Genomic DNA, 20069 nt, shown 5'->3' with positions numbered 1-20069 from the left:
CTTTATAAGATCTGTATCTACATTTTTATAGGACAAAGGAGCTACCAAAACCATACCTGAGAATGCATATTTCCTCTTTGGTACTATAGGAATCATGAAACACTTCCTTATTTCCACAAAGCTGAGAACGAAGAAGAATTTAGGAAGGGAACTTAAAATAACAAATGTACACGCAGAGGAAAAACCACAGGTTTCGTACACAGCATCCATCTGCCTTTCTGAGGAGCCTCCCGTATTGCCCGTTGACCCCATTTGCTGTGTGGAACAAGGCATATAATGTAATTCTGAAAGTGTGGTCTCGCATGGTTGAGGAGTGTTTCATAAAGATTGTGATGACTGGAGTACTACTATCAAAGTATATAGTGCTTTAGCATTCATGAATTGCCTGAATTTAAAAAAGACTGGCTAAGAAAACAGATCAACTATAATGGAAATTCATATAAATTCTCATTAAGCAGTGGTCCCATATGCTACCTTAATTGATTAAAAGTGCGGCAAAAGCTATTAATTAGTGCTCAGGCAGAAATCCTCATTGTCGTCGTCTTCTTAGTCATTGTTCTGACATCCCAGACAACTGTCACTGAAGTACTGAGATTATAAAATCCTAAAGACAATTTTTCCTAAACTAGCTCTTATAACTTAAGGCCAATGAATCTGCATCGGGGAAAAAAATAAGTACGTGCCGTAGGAGGTGCAGGCAGAGATTCTCAATTTCAGCTGCTAGTTTTTGGTAAACTTTCACATCTAAACAGCTTGAGAACCACACTTTCTAAAATTTACTGTGAACATGTCACCAGAATGAAATAAACAAGGCTGCTGCAGAACTCTGGCCATGGAAAACAAATTCACAATTAGCAATTTCCCAGAGGAACTATGAGGATTCACACCAGCTGAGGATCTGTCCTTGGTTGTTGGCCTGAGAGGCTAAACTCAAGCCAGCAGCACTTTCCAGCCAGTTCTGGCTGATTCCCCCCCTACCCCTTCCTTTTTTGTTTTTTTAAACCTCAGATGAAAAATATATATTAACTCATTTTAAAGATGTGAGGTTTTATAGATTTGACTGTAAAGTTATGCTCTTTCACCAACTTTCAAGTATATGACAATATCCTTTGGAAGAAAGTTCTCCCTATACTGAATAGCTAGTAAGACCACTAAGTCTTTTCTTTTTTTTTTTTTCTTGAACGCATGCCCAGCAAGTCTGTAAAAGCACAAAGCTGCTAGTCTGGAAAACAATACATCTTAAGTAGAGGGATTTTGCATTTGAGTTAATCATTAAAGGATAGATTTCTTTTGCAAAGAGATATCTTTACCTGAATTCTTTGCTTGTTCTAGACATTCTGTTCATGCAAAACATCTGTAAAATTACTTATGTATCTTTAAAGCCAGTTTCTGGAGAAAAAAAATATATATTTTATTCAGAGACAAAAAGCAGTTGACTCGTACACTGAACACAATTCAACTGACTAATTTTCCAAGGAGCTGAAAAGATGGCAAATTTTGATCCTCCAGAATCCTATGGCTATGCACTGGTTTAGAATAGTTCTAAATTAAAAGCACCAAGAGCATTTTGGAAACAAAAACAAAAAGCAACATCAAAAAGTTACCATATGGAAATTAGAAATAAAAATAGCCATGCACACCTTCTGTTCTATTGCAATATGTGAATCTGAAAACACCTATCAGTGTCAGCGTTTCAGGTTTCCTGTCATTGACTACACTTATAATAAAATCACCAGCACTCTGAAACCAGAAATCCTAGCTTCTACCTACAGAAGAATCACAAACACTTTTATGATCCATTCTGAAAATAAGAAGATAAAGAAAAAAAGCCTCACGTGGTACCAGGAAGACATGGCTAATGGCATGGGAAGGGAAATGTGTTATAGGAGGCAAGACACAACTTTACCAAAAAGGATGAAAAGCTAAGGAAACTCTACCAGTCTTCCCTCTGGCATAGAAGACTTTTTTTAGATCCACATAACATTTCAAAACTTCAAACCCTTAGCACCACACCTCACTGCTTGGCCTTCATGTGACTCCATTCTGCACAGAGGAGCAATACCTTCTACTCTGACAGAAAGTAGACCTCAAGGGCTTTCTAGAGTCCTGGAAACTAGGAAAAAAAAAATAAAAAAAGTAACTAACTAGGCACTCTTACATTCTCTTCTGACATTAAAGATATATACACTCAATTCTTCTTAACTTAAAACTAACTTTGCTCACTATTCAGCCCTAAAAGAAAACAGATTGTTCCTAGCATAAAAACAAAGTGACAGAAGACCTTGCAAACAGCAAGACCCCACATCTCAACCATGAGAACAACAGAAGGTGACTGGATGCTGATAACACGGGAATATTTTCAGCAAGGGAATATGACACTTGCATAAGCAACAATGAGTGTCTGTCTGGAGATCCCTTTGCACCTGAGGCTTCTGAAAGTAGGCAGCTGCTTTTCTTTATTTCTGTGCCCGTAGCTGTTGCATTTGAGCAGATCTTCACTTACTGCAGCCTAGGACTTTGCTGCTTTGCTGTCACTGCTGTGCTTTCCGTTGCGTTACACCCACTTAACTTCTGAAATAAAGAAAAGCCATTCCCTTTCTTCAGAGTAAATTGCACAAATTGCCCTGTGCTATAAAGATGAGTTCTCTTATGGCAAAGCTGAACTCAAACAAGAGAACTCATTGTCATTTTCTCTGTCTGGTCCAAGCAAACCTCCCCTGCCTAAGAGGGGAAAAAAGTCCTGAATTGTTACTACCGCTTTCTCTCCCACATCTAAAACATGGTTATTATTACTTTTTTTCTTTATTGACACAGAACTTAAATAAAATTTGAGGAGAATATGGCAGCAGAGTCTTGGTGCAAATTGTTGTGCCCTCACTAGTGCTCCTGATTTTCTATTTGACTGAGCAATAAGAACATGGATGTTCCTGGAACTCCAAATGCATTAAAATGATTTCAACTTTTTGAGAATCAAGCCACACGTTGCTTGAGTAGGTCACAAGTTACTCAAGACGTGTAATAGGTTTGTGTTACATTCTGAGACACAATCTGGAAAACACGCTGCTATCTCATTATCTACCATCTTTTGCTCTTCAAGGGTCTTATTCCATTCCTTGTAAAAAGAGAAGACAGAAAGCTAAGTAATTTCAAGCTGTGTCAAGTTTTTCCATTTTAACCCTTTTCCAAGGTTAAAACTGAATTTACCAGCTCTAGTAACATTCTCTGCATTCTCCTAGAAATACTAAGGGATGTTACTGAATGTGAGCATAAATCACTTTTGACAGAGAAAAGCTTCTATCCCACTGTTATAATCTAGAGGTCAGGCCTGCAGTTCTTTGCTTGAATAGTACCAGTGCTATTTAAAACTGCTGAGACAGTGATTCTTTAGAATACAAATAGCCTTCAGTTTCCACCAACCTCAAAAAGTACACTGGAAATTTAGGGATTGTTTCAGGGCCATCGGTGTTGTGCTTGCCTGTATCTTGGCTCTATCCAGAAGAGCAACCAGAGTGCATGCTCCAGTACTTGACTTCTTACTGGAAAAGCTCTGGAAACATCAATAATCCCTAAAAGGTGGATTTTTGGGAGATAAGCACTCGTAGTACTTTTCGGAACCCATCTATCTACCAGATCCTTCTTCACACACAGAAAAAATGGAATTTAACTTGGACTTGAATAACAGTGTGAAACAGAGACAACTCTTTACATAAGAGTTCCTGCGGAATTAACGTAGAAGTTCACAATTCATGGTTGAGATTTCTGCTGTAATTTTATTTGAAGAGATGGATGGATAACACAGGAAAAGAATTGCAGATAGGTTTGTGTTCCCTGTTTTTCTTTGGCATCACAATTCTACAGCATAACTGTTTGGAAATCAGCTACTTCTGCAGTAGTTCCTCAAATTTCAACATTGAGGTAAAGAGATATTCATGCAGAAATGTATGATGGAAGATGTCAAAGGAAACCAGACAGAATCTGTATGGATAGCTTCAGCACTTTTCACAAGGAAGACAGCCTGGAAACCTGTACTGGCACAATGCATATGTCAAAATAACCAAGAAAAATGAAAATAAAATGTCTCTCTGATAACCTGAACTTTTCTTGATCTACATATAGGTTAACACTTAAGCCATCGTGTTGGCTTTTAGACCAGGCATTTGGAGCTGGAAACTTATGCAGTCTGGGTTTTTTTTTTTTTCCTCTAGCTTACAGTTGCTGATATGATTTTTAAAATGCCCTTTTTCTCTATTTAAACATATCTGCACTTAGGGACATGAAGAGTCCTGTAGCAGTTCTTTATTTCCTATGTGCAGATGACTAGAGCAGTGGGAATCTTCTGAATACCGCAAGGCTCTTTTGCTTTAAAGACCCTTGTGGATTCTGTGACCCTGATGATCTGGTCTTGAACAGAACGAAGACACTGCTGCAGAATCTGAGTAAGCGCAGTCCAGAGAGCAAATAGGAGATTACAATCAAAATAAGCAAACCAAAAAAGAAAATTTCCTTCCCAGCTGTTATACATGTTATTAACAATAAGTACTCATAAACCAAAAAGGATGGAACAACAGGGAACACAAATGTGCTAAAAGACTAGGTAGTACCTTTGGGAGATGAGATTTTAGCTCTGTTAAATTTTTATCTTGAAAAGAGAAGCTACAAAAAAATCAGTTTCCTGATCAAAGGAGATAACTTCAGAATCTCAATCTTTTCTTTCTCTGCTGAAAAACTTTCTTGGATTTTGTTAATCCAAAATGTTCTGCAAATTGTCAAGCTGAAGTATCATCACATCTGTTTAAAACTTTATAAATTCAAATAGGTAGTAATCATATCCTCACTGATTGCTGAGCATATAATCTTCCCCTTCAGAAGCATTCAGAAATCAAAAGCACATGCCAAGAGCCACAATTATGTCACTTCGCATAAAAGAAAATAATAATGACCACGAGCATTTAGGGAAATCTTCAGGGAAAAAATGTTTCACAGTTTTGGGAACATGTGACAAGCAGAAACCCCTGATGCATTATCCTGTGTCTGAAGCTGATTTACAGACAGTGGAGCTTCAATTTGTTTCCAAATGAAAAGGGCTAATTAGTTTCTGATGCAACAGAAAACATGTACTCCCATATCTGAGTATTTGTAAAAAGTGCATTCATTTAGCTCCTATATTCTCCCACACATGATGAAAAGAAAACCCTCAGGAGATAATATTCTGAGAGTTTCTTTGCAGCATCTTCACTGTTATGTCAGGCAAAGGGCCAGAACGATTGCTGAGATTTTGGCCTTTTAAACAAGTAGATGGCTGCTGCACTGCTCCACAGTCTCAATGTGAAAACAGCTCAAATTCAGAGGTGGCAATAAGAGGGGCCATGAGTCAGGCACACCTAACATGGCAGTTTTTCCTCGCTGTGCCCTCTATACTTCTGCAACCCAAAAGGAAGAACTGCCCTTATATTATAGGCAACTGTATATTTCTAAAAAATTCTATTTTTTTCTTGCATTTTCTTTGCAAACGAGACTTCAAAGACTCAATGACAAAGGAAGGCTGGGAAATACAATTATCAAGCTTTCTGGAATTCCACAGTTTAAGAAGCACGTTTAAGTCTGTTAAAGTTTCTTAGCAAACTGAAAGAGTACTTACTGCCAACCCTTGTTCACCTGGCTTTCCTGGCTCACCCTAAAAAAAAAACACCAAAAAGCATGAATAATTTAGAATAATTTAGCATGTCTTGAATTCAGTTCCTTGCTTAACAACAACCTCTTAAAAAATTCCATTACTCAACAGGTATGGCAGCTGACCACATATTAAATACACGCACACATTTATATGTATATTTGCTTTTTAAAGTAATAGATCAAATCACAGACTTTAAGAGGCAAGGTACTACTTCACAATCTTTTAATGATGTAGTTCTTCAAGCAAAATTTAAACCCTGGTGTGCTGACTCTCAGCCCCTTGGTTCCAATCATAACATTCCACTTCAGCCAGTGGTACTAAAGAACACAGATAAAGATTTTTTCACATATGTGCTGAATCACTGTTTACATATTCCAGAATTAGTGTTCTGTGTCATCACCTCAGTCAGCAGGCATAACTTACTAATTATCATATTGCATATACCCATGAACAGTGACATTTTGAGGCTATGCAATAATTGTTCGTTTGTTAAATATTTGGATTGGTTTTCAAAATGGTATCACTTCATTTTCCCAATTAATTCTCTTAGCGGGGCACGTCTATCTTCACTTCTTCTTAAATGAATGTCTTCAACTGTCATTTGAGACAGTAAAATGGATGTCATACCACACGGGCTATCCATGTGCTGTTGGATCAGCACAGCTGCAGGATCATCTTCATCAGATTTATCATAAAAGAAAACCTGCCAAGAACCGATGGGAACTGTTTTGATGCTACTGTTCTTGGCAACTCAACAGATTCTAAACTGCTTCTCTAGGTAAATGTGCTTTCAGACGCACAAATCTGCATCTGCAAACACACCAAAAAAACAGGGAAAGAGAAACCACACAGGCACAGGTTTCAGACAGCAAATTATTCAAGGTTGTTGAACTTCTCAGCTTTCTTTGTAGACTTGCTTATTTTTGTATACAACAATCTCACAGCATCACAGAAGCATCAAGATATGCCTATAAATGTTGGGAAGCATTATCTTTATGTTGAAATAATTTCAAAACTGCAACATTGTCTACTGTTTTATTACCAGCAAAACAAACAAACAAAAACAACCCTGTTTTTTCCCTTGTGCTTCTTTTTTGACACTCTAAAAGTGCTGGTATCTGTGTGGCAGGAAAGCTCTTTTGGAAGGCAAGTGTGTACAGGTTCCTAGAGGTTTTTCTACTGACACCCAAATAAAGGCTTAGCAGAAGGATGCAAAATCCTCTCTCGTGCCCTTGATCTTCCTTGGTTCCTGTTAGACCTTCCAATAGGACTAACAGCATTTCCCTCACGTTTCTACCTTCAGATCTAAAGACTTTCTGTCCCAGAAACAAACATTTTCTCATCTCTAAAAACTTTAAGTGACTGGAGCAGGATACATGCTCCAGGCATGTGAGGTAAAGATAGCACAGACAGAGATCTGTGGGCACAGATGGAGATGTTAGCACACAGACTGTTCCTCAAAACTGCTACACAGAGGAACAGAAGTAATGATGGCTGCTGGAGATGCTCACCTGAGCCCTGTTATCTTGAGTGAGTTTCACAGGATGCACATCAAATGTATAGGGCATGGATGAAGGCAGCGGTCAAAACATTTTCTTGAAGTTCTGGTAATTATAAGTACCTTGCTTAAAAGGAAATGAAAGCTTGCTTAAGAAAATGACTGCCATACAGTGGAGGCTGGCCATAGTAACGACTTTCTCTTTCAGTTGTAATGCTGCAGTGTTCCTATTTGTAATGCAGTATAACTATTATTTTGTTATTTCTCTCTTCCACACAAGCCTTTTAAAGATAGAAAGCTGGGACAAGTTTTCCTCTTGAAGCAGGACACTGAGAAGGAGCAGGATGATAACAATAGTCAGTAATCTGGTTTGATTTTTATCTGATTCTGAAGCTGTACCACAAATTGATTCTCCACAATGCTATGGGGCTTAAGATAACCACAGCTGAACGAAAAGAAACAAAAAACAAACTATAAAAAGAAACTCTCTCTCGCCATCTAAAGTCAAAAATCACTACAGAACTATTATAAAATGGAATGACCTAATTGCATAAAATGCATTACTTCTGTCATGAGAAACACTATTGTTCCCTTTGCTAAGCAGCAACAAAAACCAAGCAATCTGCAGTCAGACTGTGACCAGCAACACTAGCTGATTCTTCTAGCCTGTTACATGTGATGTGAATTACAAAAATGGTTGCAAAACCATTAAAACTCTTGCAGTTTTAGAAATTGGTTGTGGTTTCAGTCTCACCCTCTATATCAAACCAGAAGCAACTCCGAACAGAATCAAATTTACCACATTAGAAGACTAACAAGAAATGAGCAGATGGCCAAAGTAAAGCATACAGTGAAAGCAATAGATTTTCAGTGTCACTTCACAACCTTGTGCTAGAAATTATCAGCCCAATGTTGGCTAACAGCAGGCCTCAATTAGAGTCATAGAATCATTAAGTTTGGAGAAGATCACCAAGATCACCTCATCTAACTGAACTGTCGACCCACCACCAGCATCACCAATTAACCCATGACCCTCAGTGCTACATCACCATGTTTCATGAACATCTCCAGGGATGGTTATCGTGTTACACTCTTAATACACCTAATGCATAGTCAATACAATTTCAAATGAGGCAGTCTCAAATATGGCTAGAACAGGAACTCAGGTATTTTCTTTCTTGGTTTTGCAGTGAAATTTTACAACTTTCTGTCCTGGCCTACAAAATGAACTATGCTTTCTCTCTGACAAAGCTGTTTCTTTTTCCAGAGATGTCTTCACCTTGCTAGTTCTTTATGCATCCTCTCAGCTGTGATCTTTACTTGTGACAGATGTGCTTACCAGATCTGTGCATTTGACATTTCAGCTGTCAAGTGTACTGCCTGTGATTCAGCTTCCACACTGACACTGCAGTGGGATTCACGATGAACAGAGAGATACGTTTTTCAAAAAGAAAAACATTTAAAAAAGGAGTATTGAAGAGGTCACAAACCATAGAGTCAAAACTATACTCATATTTTGAAGAAAAAAAAAAAGTAAAACAAATTCTTGCATTTACCAATCTTTTTATGAAGTGTTTAATATCACATTATAAAATGCCAAAGCCCATGGGTCTGATCCTGCATCTAAAACATTAAGTAATTTTCTGTATTCTCCTTATGGATCTAATGAAATACAGGGGATGAGTGGAAGAAAATTGTACTGTTAGTGTTGTGTAGAAACGGCAGAATCTCACTCCAAAATGTATCATACTTTGGGCAGCATTTAGCAGTTTATTATTCTGATTTCATAATTTGAAGCTAAATCATTAGAAAGTGAGAAATAAAGCTAGCCTATGCAATGACATCTCACATTCAGCTTTAGCTTGAAGTCTGAGTGGGAACATTTGCTACTTGAAGAGGAGGCAGACCATTTTCTTACAGCTATTAAAACATCAGTGAACAACTCAGAAACCTTAGAATGTGTGGGAAAAAACTGCCAGGGGTGAAAGGCAAGAAACCTAGGTATTACTCTTGGCCCCGCTATGTATGAACTTACTGCGTGTGGCAGAGGGACTTCAGGTGCACTGCGAAATTTGTCTGTGGTTCAGCTTCCACATGTCTTACTTGCCAATCTTACCTCACAAACTACCTTTGACTATTACATATTTGACAAAAATTTGGACACTAACAGACCAACTCACCGGAATGCCAGGCATCCCTCGAGGACCATCTTTCCCAGTATCTCCTGGGGGACCTCTGGGTCCTGGTGGCCCTGGAGGTCCAGGGGGTCCAGCTTGTCCTTGGTCTCCCTAGCACAACAAAAAAATAATCATCAGAAGTTTGCTTTAGAGGCATCCGCTACACAAAAATACAGTTTTCCAGAAAGAACGCAAGACAAGTTTAAAGAAGCTACCGTGAGCTAAACACTGGTGTCTTTGCTCCTTAATGCAAAGACTGCACTTTGCCTTGAAGACCAACAGGTTGTACCTGTACAGTGCAAGCGGCCACAGAGCAAAAGGCTGAAATTGTAAATGGCTTGTTCTATCACAGGACACGAACTAGAATTTAGGGTAGCTTTGCAATGTTTGACTCATGCAGTTTTCCAGAGAGAGTAACCATTTTCAATAAGCAGCTCTTCTTTTCCTGATTGGTTTAATCATGACAAAGCTGAGGATTAAAAAAAAGTCATGTGCCAGAAGTATACAGTTTGCCTGGCAACATTCCAAGCCCATCAATGTTACGTGGACAGACTTCAAACGTGAGCATGGAGAGTAACTGCTTTTCCACAGAGTCGCACAGAATTTTTCATCTGTTTTGGTGAGCTCTTTCAGAGCGATAATTAGCCAAATCCCTTAATGATTTAGGCTTACTAATTTGTAAAAGACAATTTCCAAGAAAGTTGCCAGAACATCCAGCCTTTGAAAAAACACCAGAAATGGTGTTCAACTTATTTGATTTCCAGTATAGCACTGCAAGCCACTAAAAATGCTAACTGCATCTTAAATGTGGAGCATTTAGCACAGTTACCCATAATATTTAAGCGTTAATTTCATTAACAATTTCTTAATTATAGAACTTTCATATAAGCAACTTGCTATAAGAAGGCTTCCAACAAACAGGTACAGCAGAGAGTAAACTGAATGTAAAGAAGAACCAGATTCCAGTGAGATGAAGCACTACCTTAATGAGGCGGCGTTTAATGAGCTGCTGATCAGCAGAGAGAAACCCATGATTGATTTTAGGAAACACCATCTGATCAGGCAGGTGAGGTCAAAGGTTGAAGATCAGAGATGAGAGAATTGAAGAATAGACATCAGAAGGCCCGAGAAAGAAATAAAGATATATTCATTAGATTTGTAATAGCTAAAGTTATATGAACTGGTGCTTCTGCCAGAGAGAAACTGTGCTTTTAGCGCTCTGTGAACTCATCATATACAGCGAGTTAATTGTCTAAGTCCTTTCTCCCCAGATTTCACAGGAGAATTCTTCACTTTATTTTTTTTCCATTATCTAGGCTCTGAAAAAATTCAGTATTTTTGCATTCTGTTCTCTCAGCAAAGTTTCTAGACACAAAGCACCAGTTCAACTTTCAGTCAGATTTTCTAACCAGCATATTGTGCCATGAACAATGGTGTCATTTTAATAAGGATTGGAGTTCCAGCTTGACCAGATTGCTCAATTCTTCCTGCTTAATTTGCAAACGCATTTTGAAAAATCAGCACATACAGATTAAACTTCAGATATCTAACACATATAACTGTTTCTTGATTCAACCACTACAGAGTTCACTGACATTTTCAATCCTCCTGTATGCCTCAGGAAAGCAGAACTACAGCAATTCTCATCTGAAAAATAAAATACTGACCAAGAAGAGCACACGGAACATGGGTGCTGCCAGGGGTAGCGCTGTATGCAGTCATGGATTTGATCCCACGCTTTGCATCAGAAATGCATACACCAATACAAAGGCAAAAGGAGCTGACTTAGGTCCACCATAAGGATTCATGGCTATCTTGTAGTAAGAGTAATTTTTTTCATGTGCACTTTTATGCTGATACAGAGAGACCTGACTGAATAGATACATGTCAACCACAAACCTTGACGGTGAGGATCTGATTACTGTGCAGAGCAGCGACTGTGGGGAAGCCTGGCAGACCCTAGGGACACAGCACAACATGGTACCAAAACAACACAACACAAACATCACAGAGACAATTTACTGACAGACAAACAGAACAAACACTATCTTTAGTATACCCCACATCGCCTACTGACAGGAAACAGCCTCTCTGTCATATGGGAAACAGAATTAAGTTTGCACTATAGGTGTGTGGATGTTGTTACTTCACAACAATATAAACAGATTATTAGAAGGAGCAATTGCATAGAGGTGACTCCTTAAAATTATAATAAATTGTTAGGATTGTTTGACAGTTGTTAGGCTATCAGCCAGCTGACTGCACAGTTTCTCCATTACAACGTGCTACAACCCTTCAAGACAGCTCTGCAGAAAGCTTTGATTCTGGGTTGCTGCAGAACTTGACAGCGGTGACAGGGAATTTTGAGGCACTTCGTGTAATTACCATCCTGCTCCTCACATTCTGTTTTACATACGACATTCAGCACATAAACTGATCACACATACACAATTATAAACACTGAACAACAATCTACTGATAGATCTGGGGGAATCCACAATGGCCAAGGTCAACATTTTCAACATATACATAAAGGCATTTTCATAACCAGGGTAATATTTGCCCATTGAGTGCTGTATGCTGCATGTGGTCTCTCACATTCTACTCTACCCACACGTGCAGAACTTGATACAAAAAAGGAAGATGTGGTAATTAGAGCCTGCTGAGAGAGCTTTGCTCTCATTTCAGCATTCTTCTTGCGCTGCCTTCTAGGGTGCAAATTAGACTTCCTCATTAAGCTGAAACCTTGTAGTGTTAAGCAGGATAGTCCTAAAGAATGAAATCCCTAAGTCCTCTAGAAATAGCACCCTATTTGAGGCAGAGATCCTCAAAGGTTTGTCCATGGAGATCCAGGAAACAGCTAAGACATCAGGCTGAGGCATATAGGTAAAACAGTCTGGTATGCCTAAGATCCCTATGCGCATGGACACAAGTGTCACTTCCATGGCACAGCCCTGCTGTGAGGCCTCAATGTAGGTGGCTGCAGAGTTGCACGTGCAGAAGGGAAAGCTGCACATAGCTCTGGCTGCCAAAGTGGCTTTCTTAAGTCCTATGTCAAGGCTCTGATGGGGCAACCCCTGTGGCCAAGGGGCAGCGTGCTTTGCAGTCCAGCCAGATTCGTGGAAAGCACCAACAGGGAACAGTGGCCTGACAGCTACAATCATCTTTCATCATTACAAGTAATTGTTCTGTGCATCTCTACCTGCAATCGTATCAGAGATGTTCTGGATCACAAAGACCACAATGGTCTTCCTCCCCAGCTCCCCTAAGAAGGCAGAGTTACATTCTGATGCACACAACATGTCCTTTGCTAGTGCAACTTTATTCTTGACACACACTGATGAAACAAGAAGAAACTGAGACTGCAAGTGAATCCCATCCACTCAGAGGCAGTTTTACCAGCTTTCCCACTTTGTTCTGATAAACCTGGCTGTGGCTAACTGCATTGCTTGATGACCTGAGATCTCCTCTTTAGAAACAAATAAAAAGAAAACAAAGCCAAAAAAGGCTAAACCACCATACATTTATAGAAGCTCATTCCTGAGACATTGCTAAGGCTGAAATGATACGCCATTTAGAAAACAGATGCATCAAATTTGCATTTATCTTGTTATGGAATATAAGTTAAACAAGTTATTAAATGGTACTGTGCCAGAATCTTTACATCTGTGACTCATTAGTCCTGCTGTGTACATAGTTCATTCCTCTTCAAGCTAAAGCTACAATACCCCTGTAATGGAAATGGGTACAAACAAGAAACCTACAGATCTAAAATTGGAGCAGAAAACAATAAATTTTAGGTGCCTTTTTTTTCTTTTTTAATTGTAAAAGGGATAACCAGAAAATCTTTTAAGCACTTCATTTTTACTCATTGTTGTATAATAGTTTTTATAGAACTGTATTGAGGCATATTTAGAATTTGACTTTTTTTTTTAAAGGGGGAAACTCAAAACTTATATTAGGTTTGATTCATTTCACGACGAATACAGAAAAAGCCCTGAGAATTAATTCAGGAGATTCTCTGCAAATGTTGTTTTGCTTTTTTTATTTATTTAATAAGTGAAAAAGTTTTGAAAGTTTTGTGTAGCTCCACAAACAAACATTTATGTGGAGCACTTCCCAATCTGTGTTTTCAATGCCTCCCAACACCACAGAGACAAGTTCAAGAGTATACCAGTACTGTAGGTTTGTCAACATAAACAAACTATGAGAAAGAGAAACGATCTCCTTCAGCAACATCTTCCAGCATTTTCCAAAGTTGAAAAAAACTTCTTTCCATTTCCCAAAGCTGATAGTCTCAGAGCTAATGGCCAGAAAAATGTCAGCTTGGACCTAGATCATATTATCGTACATAATAATAATTTCTGGAGAGATCAGAAATAGAAGAATACTGAATGGAACCCAGCAGAGAAATTATGAGTACATGGTTTATGCATGCATGAGAGGTTTCAGAAGGCATTGCATCTTCTGGCATCCATGAAAGCTTATGTTGGCAAACAATAAGCATCAAAAAAGGCATAAAATGATCTACCCTTCCTACAAAATGAGTTCTCTTCCTTTCCTGTCACTCTGCTATAAATACCCCCTCAAACATCCCCTAGATATATGTATATATATTTTTCCTATCTAAAGTTGTTCTCAATGACAGATTCTGTGTTATTCAGTTTTCTCTTTATTTGGTTTCATTCTAGAACTGCGAATATGAACAGTTCTTGTTCTACACCCTAGGAGGCCCTCACAGAGCACAAAAGACTACAGTGATCAGTACAGACCACTGGACCACTAAATTCTGCTGACAAAAGCTCAAGCTCACTCTGAACCACTGACTGGTAACCATTTCTACATTAACACATTTGTTGCCCGTGACCATATAACGCAGTACACTGCTTGCCCACCTGGAAATGCAGATAAAGACTGTTCATTCCCATGCAGTGGCCACTGAAAACACTGAAGAATGACAGACCCTCACACAATTGCCCGACTTCCGACTTTGGTGAAATCATTCTCCTGTAACATCCATAACAATCTTTAGAGATGTCACTCCCAATAAGAGTCCCAGATTTTTCACGCTATGTTCAACTTTGTGTGTTGGCCTACAGCAAAGTCTAGCCTATAAGGTTGTCATAGCCCTTCTGTATGACAGGTATAAGAGCAAACATCATTTTAAAGGTTTACGGTAACACTGTCTACACTCCATTTTGAATTTTGCATTTGCTCAGCACAGTAAATGTCACAGTCCTCATCAGGATTTTCCTTCTGACCTCCCAATAAACCCAAGCTGCACAAGCTTACATGTTCCTGTGAAGACATGGTAAATGAGACAGGAATTACCACCTGCTGTTCACTTGCACTTCCTAAGGTTACAGCCAGCTGCTGCTATTTCACATCAAATCACACAGGCTTCAGGCCAGAGTGGTCTTGACACCCTTTATGGCTGCTTTCCCTCCTCCCCAACACCACCTCCAATTCTAATTAATCCCTCAGACTGAGTGGCAGTCCTGCAGCTAATTATTTTACCTGCCCTGGGGAACACAATGTTTGGTATCACCCTGTACAGTGCCATGGACTCTCAGCAGGAACTCTTTTATATAATCCCTTTTATCATAACCACTGCTTTCTCCATCAGCAGCTCTGCTAAGTAAAACACTGCACCATAAGACAAGGATCCAAGATTTTTTTCATGTAGGTAATAATTCAGCAAGGAGTTATAATCGAATACATCATGTAATGATTCAGTCCTTGTATTAAAATAAGGAAAGTATAACGTCCTAAAAATTAGCACAAACTTTGACTAAAAACAGAGCATTGTAAAATAAGTGTTATTTTCTATAACGACCTCTATATTTTCACAGTGGACTCTGCCTAACACTATGCTTAGAAAGGACAAAACTGGATAAAGCTAGCACTTGACTATTTTAGTTCTATTATTAGATGAATTTTGAGTGAGATAAACATCTTCTCCACACAACTCAGGAGTTCTGATGACTATCAGAATCATCAAAAAATATCCTTCTTGAAGCCATGCATACTCTTATGAAGCTGGTGGTAAGCATCCAGTAAGATCCAATGTAGGCTGTTTTTTTTTCCAAAAACCATGTTGGTCCTCATAGTAAAAATCTTCAGGTTTATCACATTCCTTTTCAAATTTCATACTCACTGGAGTTATAAAAAGCAGGTGAGTGGTTCAAATCACTTCTACGATATTTATTAGGCCTGGAGGAAGCATTTTTCAAGAGCTGGCTATGATCAAACTGCTGTAACTCAAGTGTTCAGCACTGTAATACTTTTGCGGGACAGCTGTCATTCTAGATGAAATGCCTACATAATGTTTTCTCAGTCACGGGACAGAGCTTGAGAAAGAGGAACAGGATGTACAGAAACTTCCTTCCTCACCATTCCTCTGGCATTACTAAAAAGGAACAAGATGCAAACTGATGAGTGGTAAGTAAAGACATGCACTGCCTAGCTCTTAAGATGGAAATGACAACATCCTTGTCTTGAGAGCAGGTATGTGGCACTCTCTAGTGTCACAGCTGTTCTGCATTCCCCAGCAGAACCTCATGAGCCAAACATCAAAGACATAGCTTGGCCCTGGAGAGTCATCCACTGCCAAAAGAATGCTCCCGAGAACTCTGAGCTGAGGCTCATCTCAAGTCTTGAGTGCTCCAGTGCTTCAGATCAAGTGAGCAGCCAGTGCAATCTGAGTTCCTTCCAAACCTCACTTCCCTGCTTTCACGTTAATGGAAAACAGTGGAGTCAGAATAGCCTAAAACTGGTCAATTTGTACAGATAAGTAGTCCCAGAAATTGACTACATAAACACCCCTTTTGATTTTTTACAGATAAGGTAATAAAGTCTCAGAATTAACTACTTAAAGGCAAGCTGGCATTAAACTAGATATTGAGAAGTTTTCTCTATGAGTTTGCTTTTGTCAATGTTATCTTAACAGAAAGAATTGTGTAAGTTTTTTCAGCCTTCTTATTGTGGCATAACAGGAATATAGTTCAAAACAGTGGTTAGATATAGTTGAGAATTAGAACTTGCTTCTACACAGGACAATGGAAAACAAACAACTGCATGGGTAGTCATATTGCTAAAGCGTGAACTTAATGCAGTACTGCTGCATTTATTTATATGTGAATTTATGTTTGAAGTAATGCATAAAAAAAGAAAATACACTTTTATACACACCTAACAGTATCAGCTAAGGAACAACATCTCTGTATCACTACGTTTACTGCTTTTGACAGAATATTCATATAAAGGAAACCAAAGACTATTCTTATTATGAAATAAAAAGCTGGGAACAACACTAATTTCTGCTAGCGAAAGCTGAGCAGTCCTATTAAGGCAGATAAAATTCATGAGGAGTACTTATAGAAAAAAATAAGGTAAGCGTTGAGTAGATGTTGAGTAGAATATAATCAAACATCACCAAGGACAACTGTGGAAGACATTGATAGAATAAGTTATGCAAAGTTACATTAAATTAACATAATACTCTGATTGTAACACTATACACATTTGCTTTGACAAAAATGTTGGATGTTGCTTTGACAACATGTTGAATAAAGACACAAACTAGGTGTCTGTTCGGGAACAAAGCTGCTTATTACATTGCTGATTTACATGCATTTGATAAAATTAGTAGTACCTCAAAAACTGGAGTCTTGCCTTTGGTAAGGGCAAGAAATCAGATTAATTTATATGCTACTACCTAATTTATGATGCAAACCTGTTCCTTTCTAAAAAAAAGTGCTAATCCTCAAATGAAAAAAGACTAAGTTTTAGAAGATGGCAAAGAGTTGATGATCATGGGTTACTCATCAGTAAGCAATTAGTATTTCCTGATTTATGAATGAAATACTAATTCTAATGATGACAACATAGATTTTTCATTTATTGTCTGAAGGAGCAGGAAAAGACTCAAAATATTTCATATATTCCTTAGAGACATATTAAGGATAATATACACACACATTATAAAGAGGCTTTATTTATTTTTCTTTGAAAAATAACAGGTCAAAACGCATTCCTTAGATATCTTCAATTTCCCTTTAAAATGAGATAGTTTATAAATGCAGTGTCCATAATGCAACAAGTAATACCGAAGTTTTTATTTACAGCCTACACTTACATCAACATAGGGTGCTCTGAAAGCACTGTCTTCTAATTATTTCCATGGAAACTACAACAAAGTGCACGATAACACTGTTTGATACAGCAGATTCCCACTAACAAAAAACTATTTTTTAACACAGACGCCACGATTAGCCTATTAGTGTAGATGAGCTAATTGAGATGCTCTTCATTTTGTGGTGTGACAGCTGTTCACAGCCACCTGGAATGTGGTTTATCTTCCACATCACTATTGCCACTGCTGAAATGCACCACCCACCCTCTGACATCGTGGGCCACCAAAATAAGAGGTGTTACTTTTGGAGCAGCCCTTTTATAAATCCAAATACGTATGCATATATTTCAGTAAATACTCTGCTTCCAGGCCTATGTTGTTTATGGCAGGCAAATTTTAAATAGTCTTCCAGCACAGAAGAGTAGAACTTGCAAAATTTCTATTGCAAAGCAGTGATCTCTCTTCAGCAGACAGTGAGTAAAGAGTTAATAAATTAAAAGTAAACAAGAGGGAATGAAAGGGTTAAATAGCAAAGTGCATTATATCACTTCCTTCATCTGGTTTAACAGTATATAAAGAACCTGTTTAACCTTCAAGACAATAAAGGTTATCACAATAAAATAAACTTCTGAAAACTTCCCCCCCCCCACCCCCCCTCAATTTAATCTCTTCTGTTGCAGAAGTTTGAGAGATTTTATCAATTCTGTGCCAAGCCAGCAGCTGGTAAACTCTACTTAAATGGGAGAGAACAATTTTGTGAAAATCTTTTAGTTTGACTTCTTACTGTACTAAAACCAATTTAAAGCAACTGCTAGCCACTGATTTCTCCACCTGATAAAGAAAGAATCACTAGTGCATCTAAAGGACAGAAGATACTTGTTACGTCAATTAGAGAAGGACAACAATAAGCTGATCAAGACAAACAATACTAGCCAAACTACTCCCAGACATTCACCTCTGGTCTGCTTCCATTAATCAGGGTACAGTCTCTTGTGAAATCTTCAAAGGCTTTTTCAAGCTGGGGTAGAGATCAGCAACTGGAACCAAGCAGTGGATTGATATCAGCATTTAGTCTAATAGCCCAAAACCTAAAAACCACCCTTTGTAATTTTGCCGTGGCTCAATATAGTAATGCAAATCTGCATGACATATCACGGGGCCACGTCCTCTACAAAAAGAAAAACATACAAAAGACTGCTAGTTTTGCATGTGACCTAAATGTTTAGTCTGCCAGATCTGATATAAAAATATTTAACTTCTTTTTTTTTTTTTTTTTTTTTTTTTAGTTCTTCAAAGAAGATCATGGCTTTTGAATGTACCCACTACTACCTTATCTGTGGTCTCATGAGATTTGAAGCAGTATTAACCTGCTGTTCAAATTCACAGTCAGAGCATGAACTTCTACATCATCCACACTACTGGAATGCTGGTTTTGCTTACATATGGACATAAGTGGATTACGCCATCTGGTATTAGGAACTACAGTCCTTTCACCAGTTTCTGTAAGAGAAAGACTGGCCAGCAGCTATTAATTCTGAATATCTAAGAAAACCTTTCAGATTCTTCTTTAAAAAAAAAAAAAAAAAAAAAAAAACCCTCTCAAAAGAAAAAACAAAAAAGGTCTTTTATTCTAAAAATATATGTTTCTGCCTTCTGCGCAGTATTTGGGGGATTTTCAGCTCTGCTTTTTTTTTTTAATATATAGGAAACATTTTCAAGAACATTTGAATTTCGAAACAGGTCAGCATACAGTTCGGGTTTCCAGGAACCACAAGAAAGAAGTTTTGAAACACATGATTACTGGTTTTGCACTTTTAAGAATATTTCAGAAGGAAAGATCTTTCATATCTAATGACAACTGCTCAAAACTCAAAATGGTATCCTTAAAGATAAAACAATATTTTTTTGTTTCTTAAATGCTTTTCTTTCAGAAGAATTTTAAGAGCTTACAAGTTCCACTCTGACATGGAATATCCACATTTTGTTTGGTTTTTTTTTTTTTTTTTTTGCTAATGAAAAATACTTGAGAAAACAGCTTTTAAAAAGAATGATCATTTTAAAATTTTGAAAAATTATTTGAAACAGTAAGATCTTTACTACATTAAGAACTAAATTCAAATAATATGTAAAAAATGTCATAAAACGAACAAACTCAAAGGTCCTTATCTCTAAAAATGAATCAGCTCTAAAATGTCCAGCACTTCCAGACATTATATCCAATTTGTTTGCATACTTGTCAAATCCAAATGCTGATATCACTCCACAGTCAATTACAGGTGCAACACTCCTCTAAAATATTATGGTATGGAATCACCTCCAAAAAACGTTTATTTGACTCAGGCAATGGTGTAATACTATGTGCAAAGGCAACCAACCAGTTTTAAATTTAAATGAAATTTAATTTCATTTGGAACATGACGGATAATTTACATTAATTACATTGTAAATCTCTTGGCACACCCTGAAGTAGGCTTACCCTGAAGACAGTTAACAGAAGAGATAACTGCTGCACCATGAAACAATAAGTGGTCAGAGGCATCGTCTTACTCCAAAAAAAAAAAAAAAAAAAAAAAAAAAAAAAAAAAA

The 20069-nt window shown here is 37.9% G+C and overlaps 1 protein-coding gene across 1 annotated transcript in view; it reads right to left on the bottom strand.

Annotated features, from left to right (window-relative positions):
• COL25A1 (collagen type XXV alpha 1 chain) overlaps positions 1-20069 on the bottom strand; it is a gene marked incomplete at both ends in the record, with an annotated part of 291350 nt that overhangs the window by 73418 nt on the left and 197863 nt on the right. Inside the window, 3 exons of the mRNA XM_079535114.1 lie at positions 5639-5674; positions 9353-9460; positions 10332-10403. Of these exons, the coding sequence (XP_079391240.1) occupies positions 5639-5674; positions 9353-9460; positions 10332-10403 (216 nt within the window). The remainder of the gene's footprint in view (positions 1-5638; positions 5675-9352; positions 9461-10331; positions 10404-20069) is intronic.

The sequence above is a fragment of the Tetrao urogallus genome, assembly GCF_951394365.1.
Source record: "Tetrao urogallus genome assembly, chromosome: 4".
NCBI classification, from domain to species: Eukaryota; Metazoa; Chordata; class Aves; order Galliformes; family Phasianidae; genus Tetrao; species Tetrao urogallus.
Note: the sequence above shows the minus strand (reverse complement) of the source record. Positions and strands in the feature narration are given on the sequence as shown.